Source organism: Mizuhopecten yessoensis, unplaced genomic scaffold (assembly GCF_002113885.1).
Source record: "Mizuhopecten yessoensis strain PY_sf001 unplaced genomic scaffold, ASM211388v2 scaffold10885, whole genome shotgun sequence".
NCBI lineage: Eukaryota > Metazoa > Mollusca > Bivalvia > Pectinida > Pectinidae > Mizuhopecten > Mizuhopecten yessoensis.
Genome location: NW_018408770.1, coordinates 97433 through 116032, shown reverse-complemented (window position 1 = coordinate 116032; position 18600 = coordinate 97433). Strand labels below are relative to the sequence as shown.

At 34.5% G+C, this 18600-nt stretch overlaps 2 protein-coding genes and 1 long non-coding RNA gene across 4 annotated transcripts in view; 1 reads left to right on the top strand and 2 right to left on the bottom strand.

The window, feature by feature from the left end:
* LOC110463298 (laminin subunit alpha-1-like) overlaps positions 1 to 18600 on the bottom strand; it is a 135752-nt gene that overhangs the window by 100516 nt on the left and 16636 nt on the right. The gene's annotated exons all lie outside the window — the stretch shown is intronic.
* On the bottom strand, positions 6854 to 9039 carry LOC110463299. The gene is made up of 2 exons (XM_021517795.1): positions 8808 to 9039; positions 6854 to 7626 (listed from the first exon to the last, which is right to left on the bottom strand). Exons 1-2 carry the CDS (start codon positions 8846 to 8848, stop codon positions 7209 to 7211), a joined length of 459 nt encoding a protein of 152 aa, XP_021373470.1. The 5' UTR covers positions 8849 to 9039; the 3' UTR covers positions 6854 to 7208.
* Positions 9066 to 10756, top strand: LOC110463300. Its single transcript, XR_002464370.1, has 2 exons — positions 9066 to 9172; positions 9728 to 10756. It is a non-coding gene; the product is annotated as an uncharacterized LOC110463300 (long non-coding RNA).

The window sequence follows — 18600 nt, the reverse complement described above, 5'->3', positions numbered from 1 at the left end:
TCAGTAGAGTAAAGCTTGTTTAGAACTTATCAGTAGAGTAAAGCTTATTTAAAACTTATCAGTAGAGTAGAGCTTGTTTAAAACTTATCAGTATAGAGTAAAGCTTGTTCAAAACTTATCAGTAGAGTAAAGCTTGTTTACTACACACTATCATTTAAAACTTATCAGTAGAATAAAGCTTGTTTACCACACACACTATCATTTAAAACCTATCAGTAGAGTAAAGCTTGTTTAAAACTTATCAGTAGAGTAAAGCTAGTTTAAAACTTATCAGTTGAGTAAAGCTTGTTTAAAACTTATCAGTATAGAGTAAAGCTTGTTTAAAACTTATCAGTTGAGTAAAGCTTATTTAAAACTTATCAGTAGAGTAAAGCTTGTTTAAAACTTATCAGTAGAAACTTATCAGTAGAGTAAAGCTTGTTTAAAACTTATCAGTATAGTAAAGCTTGTTTAAAACTTATCAGTAGAGTAAAGCTTATTTAAAACTTATCAGTAGAGTAAAGCTTGTTTATTACACACTATCATTTAAAACTTATCAGTAGAGTAAAGCTTGTTTAAAACANAAAGCTTGTTTATTACACACTATCATTTAAAACTTATCAGTAGAGTACAGCTTGTTTATTACACACTATCATTTAAAACTTATCAGTAGAGTAAAGCTTGTTTATTACACACTATCATTTAAAACTTATCAGTAGAGTAAAGCTTGTTTATTACACACTATCATTTAAAACTTATCAGTAGAGTAAAGCTTGTTTATTACACACTATCATTTAAAACTTATCAGTAGAGTAAAGCTTGTTTATTACACACTATCATTTAAAACTTATCAGTAGAGTAAAGCTTGTTTATTACACACTATCATTTAAAACTTATCAGTAGAGTAAAGCTTGTTTATTACACACTATCATTTAAAACTTATCAGTAGAGTAAAGCTTGTTTATTACACACTATCATTTAAAACTTATCAGTAGAGTAAAGCTTGTTTATTACACACTATCATTTAAAACTTATCAGTAGAGTAAAGCTTGTTTACTACACACTATCATTTAAAACTTATCAGTAGAGTAAAGCTTGTTTACTACACACTATCATTCAAAGCTTTAACTTGTAACAACCTTTGTATCCCCTGGTTAGAATAATCTCACAGAAACAAATCATAGTAAAACCTGGCTATACTGTCACCATTTCTCCAGCCATACTATGGCATTGTAAAGAGTTTGGCAATATATCAAGGGATACATTTAAAAGAATTAAGAAAAAGGAGCCATTGTTATTCATAAGTGGTATTTGCTAGTTGGCAAATATAAAACTAGGGGTGTTTATACTGAGGTTGTTTTTATTGTGTCTGACTGTACAAGAAATAAAGGTTTATTTTCAAATATAACTGTCACCTTTAAAGTGCTTGGGCTCATCACAGTTAGGTGAGGGGGAGGAGAAAGGGGGAAGGGCGATGAGGAGGGGGTAGATTGGAGGCTATAACTATAATGTGATTCTTGACTTCCAGACTGGCTAAAGTCTCTAACCTCTGCCAGTCGGTCAGTTTACCAGTCACATCCTGATATTTCTTATTTATTCAACCAAAATGTCACAGCTTTACATACACAAACACTTTTAAATATCAATGTCATTATATCTAATATAGATGGAGTCAAGTAGAAATGGAACAAGATGGACATGACTTGTAATATGATATCGCTTCACTGTACGGAACTGTACAGTTCAGCGGTCAATAACCGTGAGTGGCATAGGAGAAGAATCATTTTTTCTTTTTGACAGACAGGTAAAGTTTATGGTCATTATTTCTTTTGGACATGAATGAAAATACATTTTTTTGTAATTTATTTTTCACTGTAGATAATGGCATGACCAATAAATCATAAAACAGGAGGTATAATGCTAGGTAGGCTATGCGATAAAGCTCACAGCTCTCACATGGTGACATTCCACACCTGGGACATGTTAGAAATAGATTAGAGGTATTACACAGGTGACTCTAACACTCTTGGTGATCAGCTAACACTTTACCAAGTACTTAAATTCACAGATTGGCAGGTCACAACATTTTCTTTCACCTGCTTTTTTTGTAAATCTAACAGAAAGTTTATATTACAATCCTTTGTAGATTTTCCCACTCAGTATATATATAGTGTACATTTCACTTTTATATATTAACAGACAGCCTGGCATGGATATTACTGGTATTTCTGAGGTACATATAATATTTAGTGTAAATTTATGACCGTGAATAAGACCTAGCTATATATATAGTTCGTCTGCAAGTCACTGTATCATTGTGTACATGTGACAACCTCTATTAATAAATTACCTGAGTTAAGAGACCACTTTTAATGTTCCTCATTACAGTGATTTCAATGTGAACTGAACCTGTATTTAGAGACCACCCGTGTTAAAGGACCACCTTTTCAATTTCCTGAGGGTGGTGTCCTAATACAGGTTTGATCGTATTTCATCTTGTTTGCAATTTTACAGTTTCAAATTCTTTCCTAGTGTGAGCAAAATTCCTCAACATTAGATACCTTTAAGATCTCCTGACATGGCTTCTTTCCAGGCATGTGGAACCATACCAGGAAAGGGATGTCACAAAAGGAGTTTGGGGTTAAAACCTGGTTATCTCCCCTTTTTCCTTATACATACATTAATGTTTGGTAATAGGAGTGAAGAGGACAACTTAGTTATCTCCCCTGTCTTCTGATATACATCATGTAAGCATCCAAAGTAACTGAATATTGAAATATAACATAAGTGTTAATTAGCTGCTGACTTGTATGTATAGCCATGTAAAACAATATCTGATTAATTGTCAGACAACCTCATAAATCATCTGTCAGACAAACTTACCAAGTCTTTCCTGTCTCAGGTAAGACTGGAGTTCTATATACACATATACAGTGGTGTGATAAGGTATGTCCTGTAACAAAGTTTATTCACCTCAGTCATGTCTTATGTTTTATGACCCCAATCATAATGATAGTATTTTATTGTGAAATTGGTTGGTGCATCATTAGCACAACTACGGTAAAACAATCTACATCTACCTACAAGCACATTTACGGTAATGACAATACATACCTGCTGACAATCCTACAAACAGCCAGACATTCAGCTCAACTCATGTTTGCTGATAGGGTCATAATACAATTTTATGGCTAGAAAGTGCAAGGATTGTAAATATTTGTTTATGTTTTGTCTGCGGTTGAACTAGACAGGATATGCTGTGTGTATCACACCCTTACATTCAACAACAAATCAACTGCAGGCCAGAAAACTCCCACAATAGGTCATTAATCCCACAACAGGTCATCAATACACCAAAAAACTCTCCCAACAGGTCAACAATAAAACTCCAATGACATCTACTCGAAAAAAGTATTACACTATAACTAAAAGTTATCACATGACAATAAAAAAGACAATAATTTCATGACAATCAGAATAACGAGTTTAGTGAGATAATTTTTAACATGGTAGGTGATTGATAATAACTGAATGCATGACAGACAGACAGACAGTAGGACAGACATGAGCATCACAATAAATCCCCTATTTCCTGGTGGGGGCATAAAATTGTGTTTTAAGGATATCAGGTTGTCAGTGGTAAATAGTCTATCACGTTATTAAGGGTAGTCTGTTTGGTTGTCAGTAGGTTAGTAAAGGTGCTTTGTTGTGAAGGATATGTGGATCATCTGGTTGTCAGAGACACTTATATAACTAATCCATGTGGTTGTCACTAGGTTATAACTCTGTCTGGCAGAAACAGACATACTTTTGATAATTACATCCCTATTTTTACAGAGAGGATTCAAACATATCCTGAACAAAAAGTGACAAAAGTGTATACCAATCAACAGTGATACTACGTATATACTTGAGCATCAACCCTATAAGGCCTACCTTTGAAATATGTGTAGCCATGACACAATGCCTGGAAGTTCACCTATCACTTTGACAGTAACCCAAAGTCACTTTTCATTCATTTCATAAAAACTGGAGAAGCTGATCAACATGATATAAGTATCAAATGTTGGTATTATTTTCCGTTCTACGTTCTAGGGTGCTTTATCAAGAGGTGACCTTCCTCGCCCTTCAAAATAGTCCAATCCTATCATAGAAACAATGCTGTTGAAAAGATGGATATAGCATCAATTTAACAGATTTAATTCAACATGACATAAAGACACTGCTTCATGTATGAGCTCAGATGTGATATTGTTCAGTCAGACAGTAAAGGTCATCCCATCTCCATTATAATCACATGTATGTAACTCTATATTGCCAGTACAGATTGTACTTGGTAAACTATTATTGAATCACAATACTTGCTCTCATTTGTATTATTGTCCAGCTCTTACACTGAACAGTCATATTTATTTTAGCCAGGTAGTCTAAGCTTAGCATTTTTTCACACTTTAAACATCATGCTAAATTATGACATATTTCGTGTGTGTCGATGCAACAATGTGCTGATCTGTTCAAATTTGACAACGCGCTAAGATTAAGAGTGCCTAAATAAGTATGTTTACAGTACCCTATAGTACTTTACTCTGTAGTAAATACCCTGCATTGAACAACCTTATTAAATACCCTATAGAAATCTTCATAACATCAATAGCAATCAAATGCTTTCTAGTAGGGGCAGACAACTCCAATCCCTAATTTAGCCACCACAGATTACAGACATATCTAAACTTAACAGGTTATGTTGTAACAGAACAGTTTATCCTCATAACCCGACCACTCTATTAGGACGTTTAACACTGACCAGTGCTACCAGAACAAATTTTTACCTGGACAGGTGATCGTGTCAAAGGGGATAAAGGTTAAATTATGACCGTGGTTGTGTAATGGTATTTTGTCCCTACAATAGTCATAGAGCTTTATAAGGAATATTACAGACTTAAGCTACATAACAGCTGTGAGGTTACACACAAACAATCTGACCCAGCCATGGGTGGTCCTCCCCTACATTCTCATTGTCTTACATACTATATAAGTAAGAAGCCTGTAATTATAGCTGATCCCTACCTGTCTGAGGAGGGATGTCGGATTACACCTAACATGATTCCTGTACTTACAAGATCAGTCCCATCCTTTATATATTACAAATAAGTAGCAGGTGAAACCTCAAATCCAAACTATGGATCAAACAAGTAACAAGTAACAACAAGTAACAAGTTACAAGCAACAAGGCGTTATTGATATTGTCCTTACTACAAAGTCATAGAGACCTTTCAACATTCTCTTCTATTTAACAATTTAATAACTAGAGCATATGCCACCTTTTCACTATGAAGAAATTTAATCTCGACATTCTCATATCCATGAATAAATATGTACACAATTTATATCTATAGCAATCAGCAGTAGGTAAAAGTGAACATGAGTACCTATAGAAAATTAAGTTTCCAGTTACGAGACACAGACAAAGACAGTAAATTTTATGTTTCTTATTTTGCAGGGATCTGCAAATAACAACAGCATTTCCCCAAAATCAGTAGAAGACATTTATCAGCCATTAAATTGCAAGTGGAAACCTTTTAAAGAAAAAATGTATATTTCATTCATATTGAGGAAATATCAGGTAAAACTGGAAAATCATAGCTTCAATTCTCCTGGAGGAAAAGCCTGTTACAGGCCTGAAACATGTTACCTAGGTGATAATAGGTATCGTACACACTCTGACAGGTACGTGCAATAAAGACAATTTACATAGTAAGACTAATGTAATATATACACTATTTCATTCCATGTTAAATAGACACTGATACAACGTAAACTTGTACTCCCTTTGCAGTACAATTGCTCATAGGTGATTGTACTAGCCACTGGTGACACCCCTGCGAGAGGGTATTCATGAAATCATGAATGGTCATGAACAATTCATGAACATTCATGAATACAGACAGTTTGAAATTCATGAATACTTATTCATGAATATTCATCAACCTGCTTTCATGCATTCTTCATGAACTTTTATGAATAATTAATAAATTCATAAAAATGCATGAATCTGCATGAAGTTTGTGATTATGAATTATTCATGGACTTTTATGCACAGCAAAAATTCATTAAAATTCATCAGAATTCATGAAAGGCATATCCTTGAGAAATCATGAACTTTGATGAATTTAAATGAATAATGCAAATTCATTAAAATTCATCAAAATTTCTTAAAGATTGACTGAGCAGAAATCATGAACTTTGATGAATATTTCAAATACACAAAATTCACTATTATTCATGAAATTATGAATGATGAGAAAACTCAGTATCCTCAGAAACCATTTTTTTTCTTGTGGTTATTTCAACTCCATGTCCATTTTGCATGAATGTATATAATAATGTAAATATATATAATATATAAATATAATTGCCAATTTTGCAGGAAGTATACATAAATTATATTATGGAGTTCCATCTGTATTGATTTTATTGACTTTGGGAAGCACTGTAATTACTGGGAGCAGCGGTGGCTCAGTCAGTTGTTAAGGTCACAGACTACAAATCACATGCTTCTCACCTCCTTATGTATATATATATATATATACATATTGAAAATAACACTGGAATTTCAGTGAGATTCCACTGGAATGAAATATTTCAGTGAAATACCACTGGAATTCCAGAGAAGAAAACAAAAATCCTGTGGAATTCCAGTGAAGCAAAAAAATACAAGTAGAATTCCACTGGAAAAAAATCACTGGAATTATATTTCTACTGGAATATTAATTCCAATGGAACTATAACTCCTCTGACAATCCATGCAGAGGTGATGAGATCTGAAATACATTTTGCATGAAGTGGTATTAACTAGAAAAAATGGAACAATACATCAGTTTAACAATTTTTTAATAGATATATTACCCTTTACAAAGACAATTGTAGGCTAGCTATTAACGTACATGAGTTTATACAAAATATGACTATGTTAAGTCAGTTATGTTCAAGTGTTTAACACTTATGAATGTGAGATTTGGTGTTATTTGGACTAAGATGAACTTCTTTCCTAGTCTACTGCAATGAACTAATACAGTGTCTCCAGTCAACTAGTTCAAAAACATGAATGCAGAGTGATTTTTCAGCATGCTCCTTTAACACGGGCATGGTAATGGCATTTTTCAAATTCTGACTCAATATGTCCCAGACTTGCAAGGACATTCAGAGATATTGGCACAGCTGGTAAAAAGTCATCCTGGCAGTTCATTATTTTCATTATTGTTTTGTATATTGTCTTTGTCATTGTGTATTATTTTCTGCACCTGAAGATTTTGTGTAAACGCTGCTTTGCTCATTGATGGATGGGACACAAACCTATGAAACTGATAGCACAGCCATTCAAGTTTAGTCATAGTATCAGAATTAGGAATTTTGTTGACTGCTAATTCTGAGTTGAATACAGTGAAGTCATAAGAACTACACCAGTCACAATTCATTTCCTTTTGGTTCTCATCTTCGGAATCACTGTTGGCCTCTGAATCATCCTGTTCAGGATCTGTCATCTCCTGATCAGATTCTGAGTATATTGAACCCTGGTCTTCATGCCAATTGGCCATATCCTCTAGATCTTGGTTTAATTTATCATCAGAGCTTGTCTCTGAATCTGATCTGAAATATATAATTTGTATGATATACTGAACACGCCAATTACCAATTAATTATCATCTACCATATTTATCCTTCAATAAGCCCAGGGAGCAAGTGTAAAATATTGGGTGGTCTAATTGCAGACATATATATATTACACGCTACATGTATATATAGGGAAATGAATTAAAAAATAATGAAATTCATAATGATATTGGGGGGAGGGTGTTATTACCTGCAGGCATGGGCTTATTGCGGATGGAACTATTGTTTATTGAAGACCAAATTCAGAATTGTTTCCAGCTTGGTTTACAATGTTTAACATCCTTAGTAAATAGTCGGGTAGTTCAAGGATGTCAAGCCATTTCTAAATTTGAGACTAGTGTATTTTGAAGTTTGTTTAATGACATCAGTTAGTCACCGACAAAGCGGGACACCTGAACAGGAAAGATCATGAACCTTCACACTTTTATAAACTGAAAGCGAGATGAGATCTTTGAGATCAGGGAGTTCTATATGAGGTAATTGACAAGATAGCTAATTATCTCAGGGCCGCAATTAATATTTACTAAAGAAATTGTTGTCCAATGTTTACCAGTAAATACTGGCATGGCTGGTAAGTTGACAGTATATTTACTGGTAATTAACATTGGACATAAACATTTTCAGTCAACATTGCTCAGAATAATTCCAACTGCCAGTTGCAGTAAAAATAATAATCTAAACATTTTATTTAGATCATAGATCATGAACAGGATTTTTTTTTTATTTTTTCGTTATGTAAAGTACAAGTATTAGTTCACAATTGGTACAATATTATACAACATAATCCTCAAAAACGAAGAGATACTTGACTTCGATTATACCCAGGATTTTACCGTCGCCATGCGGTGAAAATAATCACAAGCATTTAAAATTCTGACAGTAAATTGAGATATTTATCATTTCAAGATAACAGTATTACTATCGATAGTAATTGACTTAATCGTCCATATTCCTTTATAAGATTTAACGTTAGGTCTGTCAATTTACTGTCAGAATTTCGAACGCCTGTGAAATATTCGGTGACTTAGTGGCACAAAACAGCGACACGCCTACACCTCTGGACTTTTTACAAAAACTTTTAATTGAAATAACTACGGAAACAACATGGCATTGCTCCTTAAGTTAATTTAATCAACGTATGATGGCCTTAGTCTTACCTAGTGTGCGAAAATCCAGGGGAAACTGGAGTTGTTGACATGCTGTCGGGCGAATGTTCAAACTCCAATTCCTATCCATTGTTTGCATCGCCGTCATTGAGATGAAGCCCGTATCTTTTTATATGTGTTTTAATCTTCCTTTCATCGATTGGTGTGCCTGTTTATCGACAGACAAAGTTACATGGTCTTTTTTCGCACCGAAGTCATTCCATGCCATATTTTTATAAATTGACTTCCGGTAGGATCGGAGCGAATAGAGGAATTATTCTGATTGGACGAAATTAATCCCGCGCCAAATACGCTTCAGAAGAAAGTGGAGATGGAGAAATTTTCGAAAGACGGCAGGAAGGTTATCGAAGCCGAAGGTAAGAATCTGATTGGGATTTTATGAAATACTTGTATGAAATGTTAAAACTATGTGTAATTATGTGAAACCAGTCTGTGATCATGATGTTACAACGGTTTACATTGGCAACAACTCATCTGATTCGTCATATTACGGACTTATATAATCTAATCTAATTCCGTGGTCATATTTACCGTGCGGGTTTAGCAATGATATCGATACTGAAAATTATACGTTAGAAAACAGAATTGAATATATTACTGAGTGCTAATGGTTACTGCGTCCAAATTACCAAACGTGTGTGCGTGTGCACCCAATCCCACCCTGCCGAATTTGAAGTTTACAGTATGAATGCACCTCTTGAGATAGTTCTTAACTTGTATGAAATTTGCAGATAGATAATATATAATTTCAATAAAAATTACTGTCCCACTTGTGTGATATCAAAGCCCCCCCCCCCCCCAAAAAATAAGGTTGATGTACAGGGGCTTTGAAAATACAGGTAGGCCTATATACTAATTTCTACAGTATTTTATAAGATAAATGAAAAATTATTAACTTTTTTCTTATTCAGAAAATGGGATTACTCCTAAAATTTACTGACGCGGACATCAGAGATGCATTCGATTGCTTGATGGATCGTTTTGAAGTGTGCCAGATACAGAGTCGTCATGCTTTGCTGACATCGACACAAACAGGCAGTATTATTAGCAGCCAGAACCTGAAGATGTAAGCTTTAGTGCAAGATCTTCAAATGATAATTAAAGCATATGTGTACAAGCTCAGAAGATAACACCAGCCTGCAGGATGACAGTGATGTGTAAAATGTCCCAAGATATACAGCGAAAGATTTGCTATTGAAAAAGGATAAAAGAGGAATACCTAAAGCACCACAACAGTTTTTCAGCAATCTCATGCAAGATGCGGCAGACACGTACTGGCAATATTTAAAAAAAAGATCTCCCCTTGCACCAAATATTCTTGGAAAATAACAACGGTTTTTTAAAAATGTATTATCAGTGACACCTCAATTAAGCAGACATACAAAGAGGTATGGCAAATACTAGGAATAATTTTGCAAAACAAAAGAGAATATCTTTTAGATAAAAGTTTAGGCAAAAGAAGTTCTACCAAGAAAAATGACAACAGTAATAATTGGAACGTACAGTGTGGAGCTTGCAATTGGAAATAAAGTGTTTGTTACTGACAAAACAAAAACTTAATGGTGAAGGAATTATTATTTCCGATCCTAATTCCAAATTTGTTTAAAAAGCTTTGAACAAACTCAGTGATTTAGACGAAATAGAAGACGAACATTTCGAACTTCAAACACCATCAATTGTTACATGGAGAATGGATAGACTCGCAATAAGTAGACCGGGTAAAAAGTGTGCAAGTTCTACAACGAGGAAACCAGCATGTATTTGCATATACAATACAGATAAATTTCAAGAGTTTTGGGAAACCTGTATTCTACAACTCTAACCTAATAATGTCAGCTGTATCATATTCTTGAAACCACACAGACCATATGTGAACCATGCATCCATATTTCATATTTAACAATGCTAAATATGTAGCAGTAAAAACTTTTGCAAATATATATGTTATTCAACTGTCATTTTTTCATGTTTAAAAGATATTTGTGACGTTACTTGCATTATTTCTAACTTTAAACACAGCATGAATGATTATATATACCGTCATAACTGTAAATTCAGAATCTATTGAATGTCCATTATTATTGTTATCTTCATATAAGTGATTCCAATTTGAATTTCAGTGACCACTGGCTAGGTATTTCAGTGGAAATACCACTGGAATCCACTGGGCAATTTGGCCACAAATTCCAGGTCAAATTGCTGGTGGAATCCAGTGGTATTTCCTCTGGTATCCAAGTGGAATTCCATTGTTTATTTTCATATGGTATTAGACTTTCATGAACTTTCATGAAAGTTCATGAAATGTGGTAATTTGTACATGTTCATGAATGTTCATGAATATTTCAAGCATTTTCAATTCATGAACTTAAAATGGGACGTTTTCTTCATGAACATTCATGAACATTCATGAATTGTTGCCATTTTTCATGAATGTTCATGAATTCATATATTCATGAATATTCATGATTTTATATTCATGAAAGTTCATGATTTAACATTCATGAATATTCATGAATTTATATTCATGAATTTTCATGAAATATTTTGCTCAAGATTATTCATGAAGTTTTAAGTTCATGAATTTCATGAAAATATTCATGAACAAATCAAGAACATTCATGAATATTATTCATGAATATTTCATGAACTGTTCATGAAGTTTCATGAATTATTCATAATCATTTCGCAGGGGCAACAACAGTTGTACTACTGAGGTCACCGAAGCATGCTCTCTCAAATAGTCCTTGTGTCTAAGGAACAGAATTCAGCAGGTGTTATGTGGTTCAGACTTCTTTGATGGTGGGACATCTGATCAAAGTGAGACATCAGGTAAAGCACTGGTGGGTTTCGGAACTTATCCCTTAATTACAAAGCGGGTGTAGGCAATCAAAGACGTTTTCACAAATCAATTTATTCAAGCAATACTAGATGACATTTTGTCCTGAATGGGATCCTAACTACACTAATTTATTGAAAGAATCTGAGTTTTACTGTAGTAAATGTGTGTATTTTTGCCTTAAAAAGAACATAAAATGTCCTATACTACAGGCTGAGGGATTCAAGTTTACCTTCAGTGCGTCAACTGGAGTCACCCAACCTGAGGGATTTGTGAATGACTGTACATGCTCAGAGTATAATAAGTACAGTCATTCATGGCCTCAAATCCAAAAATACTTTTCTTGTACAAGGCCTAAACAGAGGAGTAAATACGACTCTGAATTGAAAATTACTTCTCAAGTCCTTTTAGTTCTTAATCTTAAATATGATGAAGCACCTATTAAAATACTTCATACATAAACAGGAACATGGACATACAGATATGTTATCACTTGAGAACATACGATAAATGGATTTAGTTGTACAATAGTTGATATTACAAGTTCTACACTCTGTCCACTGGAAAATGAAATCCCATCTTGATCTGAAAGTCAATAAAACTTAACCCCAGATCCCCTAAACACCAACCTCTTAAAACCTCTTACCTAAATATACAACCTCTCCCCTATTTCTTTTCAAACCCCTTACAAGAAACTCACTCGTTGAACCCCTTAATGCCTTGCAAACAAATCTTGTTAAACTACACTTATCCCTAAAACACTCTTTAATTTATCATCCCCATCTGATCCCAAAAACACTATCCCTTCTTAACAATACCAAAATTGAATTCAACTTTACAATACCAAAATCAAATTCAAATTCATATTCCTTTATATACTTGTAAACTTTACAAATGCAAAGAGATATGACATATTGTACCATATAAAAGTACCCCTTCACATACTTTTTACACTACAGTGAACTACCCATCAACACCATTAACACCTTCACCTAGACACCCACTCTCGACAACCCTTGCCAACACCCTCCTAATGCATACCACACTTTCCTCCAACAAGATTTAAACATATTGTAGAATTCCTTTCATCTAAGAAAATTAATGTTTTTATTTGCCGTTAGCTCATTATGAACGTTTCCATAAAAACCACATAACTATTTTCATGAAGCAGCTCACTGTTTAAAATAGTCGATGTTATATCAATCAGCCGTGACAGACCATGAATGCTTGCGTGTTACAGAATAATCAATCCATCAATTGCAGTAAATCCCATAAAACAAACCTTCTTTGAGACAACTATTTGCATTTGATCGATTACGCTATTTTTGTATATAAGATTTTTACAGAACAAAACCTGGCGATAAAGACGATACACCTTGGCGCTGAATTCACCCTTTGTACCTAGTATCATTTAATGTTCCCAGGAACAACTCTGTGTTATCAAGATATAGGTCAGGCTGTTATACCACGTATATAACCAGTAATTACTCAGGCTGTACAAACGCATACCATACAAGGAAACATGCCCTTCATTCTTCTCAGTACATTTGTATCAATTCATAATAATTCTTGGAAATATTAATAATGTATGTACTTCACATCAACACTGCATGTTTCCATATTTACAAGATGTATTTGGAGTTGTATACTGGGTACATGTACATATTTAGGCAATGCATAATACTAGGTAAGATATACAGGGTTCTACATAACAGTGGCCACTTGATTTACATCATCATGACAGATTTTTTACAAGATGATTTTTGTGATGTCGACTTCATTAATTTTAATGTCCCTACTCTATAGGCAGTTAATTGAAGCTACATTTAACAGTAGTCAATTCGAAACAAATCAAGAGCAAACAAATTTAATTAAAAAGAAACACGATATCTACAAGATCCCCTTAACAATGAACACCCATGGAAAGACGAGAGGGGCCTAAAACTCCATACATCCTGTGATTGACTGTCAAAAAACATAGATGTGAAACGCTAGTTCTTTAATGGAAGTCAAGTGTTAAATACGATGGTTTAACGAGGTCGTCCAGGTATTCCAATTACCTAGAATCTCTTACTCAGGTGTGAGAGGGGGTCTGAGCTTAGAGTCCTACATATACACATAGCCTACCCTGATGAGCAGCATTAGATAAGCACCATTACATGAACACCATAATAAATTTACTCTCAAGTGGATAAGTAGAAATAAATCAACTGATTTTCATGGCTGGATTGATGGGCGATAACAGAAACTCGGGGCTGTGTGGGGAAGTAATGTAGCTTGTGTGTGGAAATTGATGCCTATCTAACACTGATAGGTGCTCTTAGTAAATTAACACAACAATTACAAATTATTAACCGGATAACAGCATCACGATACAGCTAAACTGTAACATGTAGAGGATTACAACACGATACAGCTAAACTGTAACATGTACAGGATTACAAAAGTGAAAAACAACCAGAAAACATTATATAACACACTGGGGAACTGCCAGAAAACATTATATATTACAAAAGTGAAAAACAACCAGAAAACATTACATAACACACTGGCATGGGGAACTGCTGCCAAAAACCATTATATAACGCACTGGGGAACTGCTGCCAGAAATCATTATATAACACACTGGGGAACGGCCAGAAAACATTTACAAATTATTAACCGGATAACAGCATCACGATACAGCTAATCTGTAACATGTAGAGGATTACAACACGATACAGTTAAACTGTAACATGTAGAGGATTACAACACGATGCAGCTAAACTGTAACATGTACAGGATTTCAACACGATACAGCTAAACTGTAACATGTACAGGATTACAAAAGTGAAAAACAACCAGAAAACATTATATAACACACTGGCATGGGGAACTGCTGCCAAAAAACATTATATAACACACTGGGGAACTGCTGCCAGAAAACATTATATAACACACTGGGGAACGGCCAGAAAACATTATATAACACACTTGGGAACTGCTGCCAGAAAACATTATATAACACACTGGGGAACAACCAGAAAAAATTATATAACATACTGGGGAACTGCTGCCAGAAAACATTATATAACACACTGGGGAACTGCTGCCAGAAAAATAGTTTTGGCTCCAAATTGATCAAGGGAACATGAATATATTTGTAAAAAACTACATAATTTATTTCACCAACAATCTGCTGCTGCCAGAAAACATTATATAACACACTGGGTAACGGGCAGAAAACATTATATAACACACTGGGGAACTGCCAGAAAACATTATATAACACCCTGGGGAACTGCTGCCAGAAAACATTATATAACACACCGGGGAACGGCCAGAAAACATTATATAACACACTTGGGAACTGCTGCCAGAAAACATTATACAACACACTGGGGAACAACCAGAAAAAATTATATAACATACTGGGGAACTGCGGCCAGAAAACATTATATAACACACTGGGGAACGAGCAGAAAACATTATATAACACACTGGGGAACTGCTGCCATAAAACATTATATAACACACTGGGGAACAACCAGAAAACATTATATAACACACTGGGGAACTGCCAAAAAACATTATATAACCCACTGGGGAACTGCCAGAAAACATTATATAACACACCTGGGAACAACTGCCAGAAAACATTATATAACACACTGGGGAACGGCCAGAAAACATTATATAACACACTGGGGAACTGCTGCCATAAAACATTATATAACACACTGGGGAACAACCAGAAAACATTATATAACACAATGGGGAACTGCCAGAAAACATTATATAACACACCGGGGAACGGCCAGAAAACATTATATAACACACTTGGGAACTGCTGCCAGAAAACATTATACAACACACTGGGGAACAACCAGAAAAAATTATATAACATACTGGGGAACTGCTGCCAGAAAACATTATATAACACACTGGGTAACGGGCAGAAAACATTATATAACACACTGGGGAACTGCCAAAAAACATTATATAACACACTGGGGAACTGCTGCCATAAAACATTATATAACACACTGGGGAACAACCAGAAAACATTATATAACACACTGGGGAACTGCTGCCATAAAACATTATATAACACACTGGGGAACAACCAGAAAACAGTATATAACACACTGGGGAACTGCTGCCAGAAAACATCATATAACACACTGGGGAACTGCTGCCAGAAAACATCATATAACACACTGGGGAACTGCTGCCAGAAAACCTTATATAACACACTGGGGAACTGCTGCCAGAAAAATAGTTTTGGCTCCAAATTGATCAAGGGAACATGAATATATTTGTAAAAAACTACATAATTTATTTCACCAACAATCTGCTGCTGCCAGAAAACATTATATAACACACTGGGGAGCTGCTGCCAGAAAACATTATATAACACAATGGGGAACTGCCAGAAAACATTATATAACACACTGGGGAACAAACAGAAAACAGTATATAACACACTGGGGAACTGCCAGAAAACATTATATAACACACCGGGGAACGGCCAGAAAACATTATATAACACACTTGGGAACTGCTGCCAGAAAACATTATATAACACACCGGGGAACGGCCAGAAAACATTATATAACACACTTGGGAACTGCTGCCAGAAAACATTATACAACACACTGGGGAACAACCAGAAAAAATTATATAACATACTGGGGAACTGCTGCCAGAAAACATTATATAACACACCGGGGAACGGCCAGAAAACATTATATAACACACTGGGGAACAAACAGAAAACAGTATATAACACACTGGGGAACTGCCAGAAAACATTATATAACACACTGGGAAACTGCCAGAAAACATTATAGAACACACTGGGGACCGGCCAGAAAACATTATATAACACACTGGGGAACGGCCAGAAAACATTATATAACACCCTGGGGAACAACTGCCAGAAAACATTATATAACACACTGGGGAACTGCTGCCAGAAAAATAGTTTTGGCTCCAAATTGATCAAGGGAACATGAATATATTTGTAAAAAACTACATAATTTATTTCACCAACAATCTGATATAATAAGCTGTTAAGAAGTTGTACCAACATATAACACACATGTAACTCATCAATTAACCACATTTTAAGTAATGAATACTTGTACGTAGTGGATATTAAATCAGATCGGAGGTTATTACTACAACCTGCAAGTGATGAAGCAGACTATCAGTATAATGTGATGATGCTTAAGCACAAAAATAATTTTGTTAGTGTTTAATCATCAAATTAAAATCTTATCAGAAGTTTATTACATTTGTAAGCACCTGTTAGCGGTAATAGCATACACCTGTGTGTAAATCTGTTATCAAGTACACGTGAACTTTGAGTAGTATATATATATATACCTGTCTGTTAGAATTTTGGTAAGGTATTAATTAATACACTAGGCTTGTTGTGTTGTTGTAGGACTTTAAATCTAGATTATATCATATTATTTTTTTTCTGCGATCTTTCAACACTCAAAACATATACCAGATAAAGAATACTGGCATTGTTTCCAAACGAAATCTATCCAAGATCTATTTTTTGTTTATTCTGGAATACTGTTCGGGTCAAAATTTCGAGTAATATATCTGTTTGGACTAAGCTTTGACAATAAATGTGTCAAAAAAAATTCATCTGCCAAAAACTATATCTGTTGGAGCTTTTAATCCTGTCAGAACAGTAAACCAGGCTATATATTCTCGCCAGGAAAAGACTGAACACAATTCTATAACAATTTACACGTATTTATAGAAGGAAGTCCAAATTTGCACATCAAAATGATCTCAATATTTTGACTTGTAAATATAATGTTTTTCTGCTTCAAGTCATGCAATGATTAATCATATGCTTTCGTTAATTGGCATTATGGTTTTATCTCTTTAGAAGAAAAGTTCTCGGAATATTTAGGCAGACAAAGGACATGTTGTTCATACTTTAGTAAGTCTCTAATTTATTTATTTTAAGTTAAAGTGACTCTTAAAATGGAATATATATATATATCCCTGCCTTCCGCTTCCCAGTCTAGGGAGTTAGTCTTAGAAACTAATACATCCCTTTCCTGTTTTTATATTTTAAAGAATTGACTTAATCAATCAGGTGAGAGTTTCTTTTCTATAAATAAACTCTTAAGCGTCCTTGTTTATCAATGTTGACATCAGTTCAGGCAATAGTGAAATAACCGATCGATAGAGTTTAGGATCTTACAACTTGGAATGTTGCTTTTGAAATATGTTGAGTGCGGTTCATATTGATATAATAAAACATTTAAAGAAAGTATTTCAGCATACAGCATCTTTCTGAGACCAGGGTCTGTATTCATGAAACCGTTCTCATGCTCAAGCATGGATTCTGTGCTCAGACCAATTATCTTGTAACTCGCTTTAATCATGTCAAACAATCAAAAAGTCAAATGTAAACATTGAAAACAGTATTCGGCTTTAAGTCTCTTCATTTTTTCTCTCCAGATCCTTTACAAAATAAGATATGTTTGATAATTTCGTAACGGGAACAAAAATTAGGCTTAAGCACAAAATCAATGCTTCAAGGTTTCATGATTACGGGCCCAGGTCTATTTTCGGAAGGGTAAAGGTAAACACTGGTCTCAGAGTCAAACTTGATATATCCTGAAATCCCATACCTTCACAGTGTAATATATATACTACAGTTCCATAGGTCATAATAATTACCTTCACAGTGTAATATATATACTACAGTTCCATAGGTCATTATAATTATCACTGGTTGACCCTACCTGATTCCGAATATAACTATAATACTTATTACATGTAGGTCACAACACCAGTGACTTCTCAAAATGTCTTTTACACTGTATGTAAAACCATGCACAGGTCCACATCTTAAGTTGTCTCCGGAGCTTGTTTTATGATCAACTATTATGGACTATCACGACCTAGACCTTAAACAAACATCAAACACTG

Excerpts from the sequence above, each read along its gene's own strand:
- LOC110463299 (XM_021517795.1), bottom strand. The coding sequence starts at position 8,848 with ATGTCAACAACTCCAGTTTCCCCTGGATTTTCGCACACTAG. Across the intron at positions 7,627-8,807 it reads CCTGGATTTTCGCACACTAG|ATCAGATTCAGAGACAAGCT; the intron begins GTAAGACTAAGG and ends TATATATTTCAG.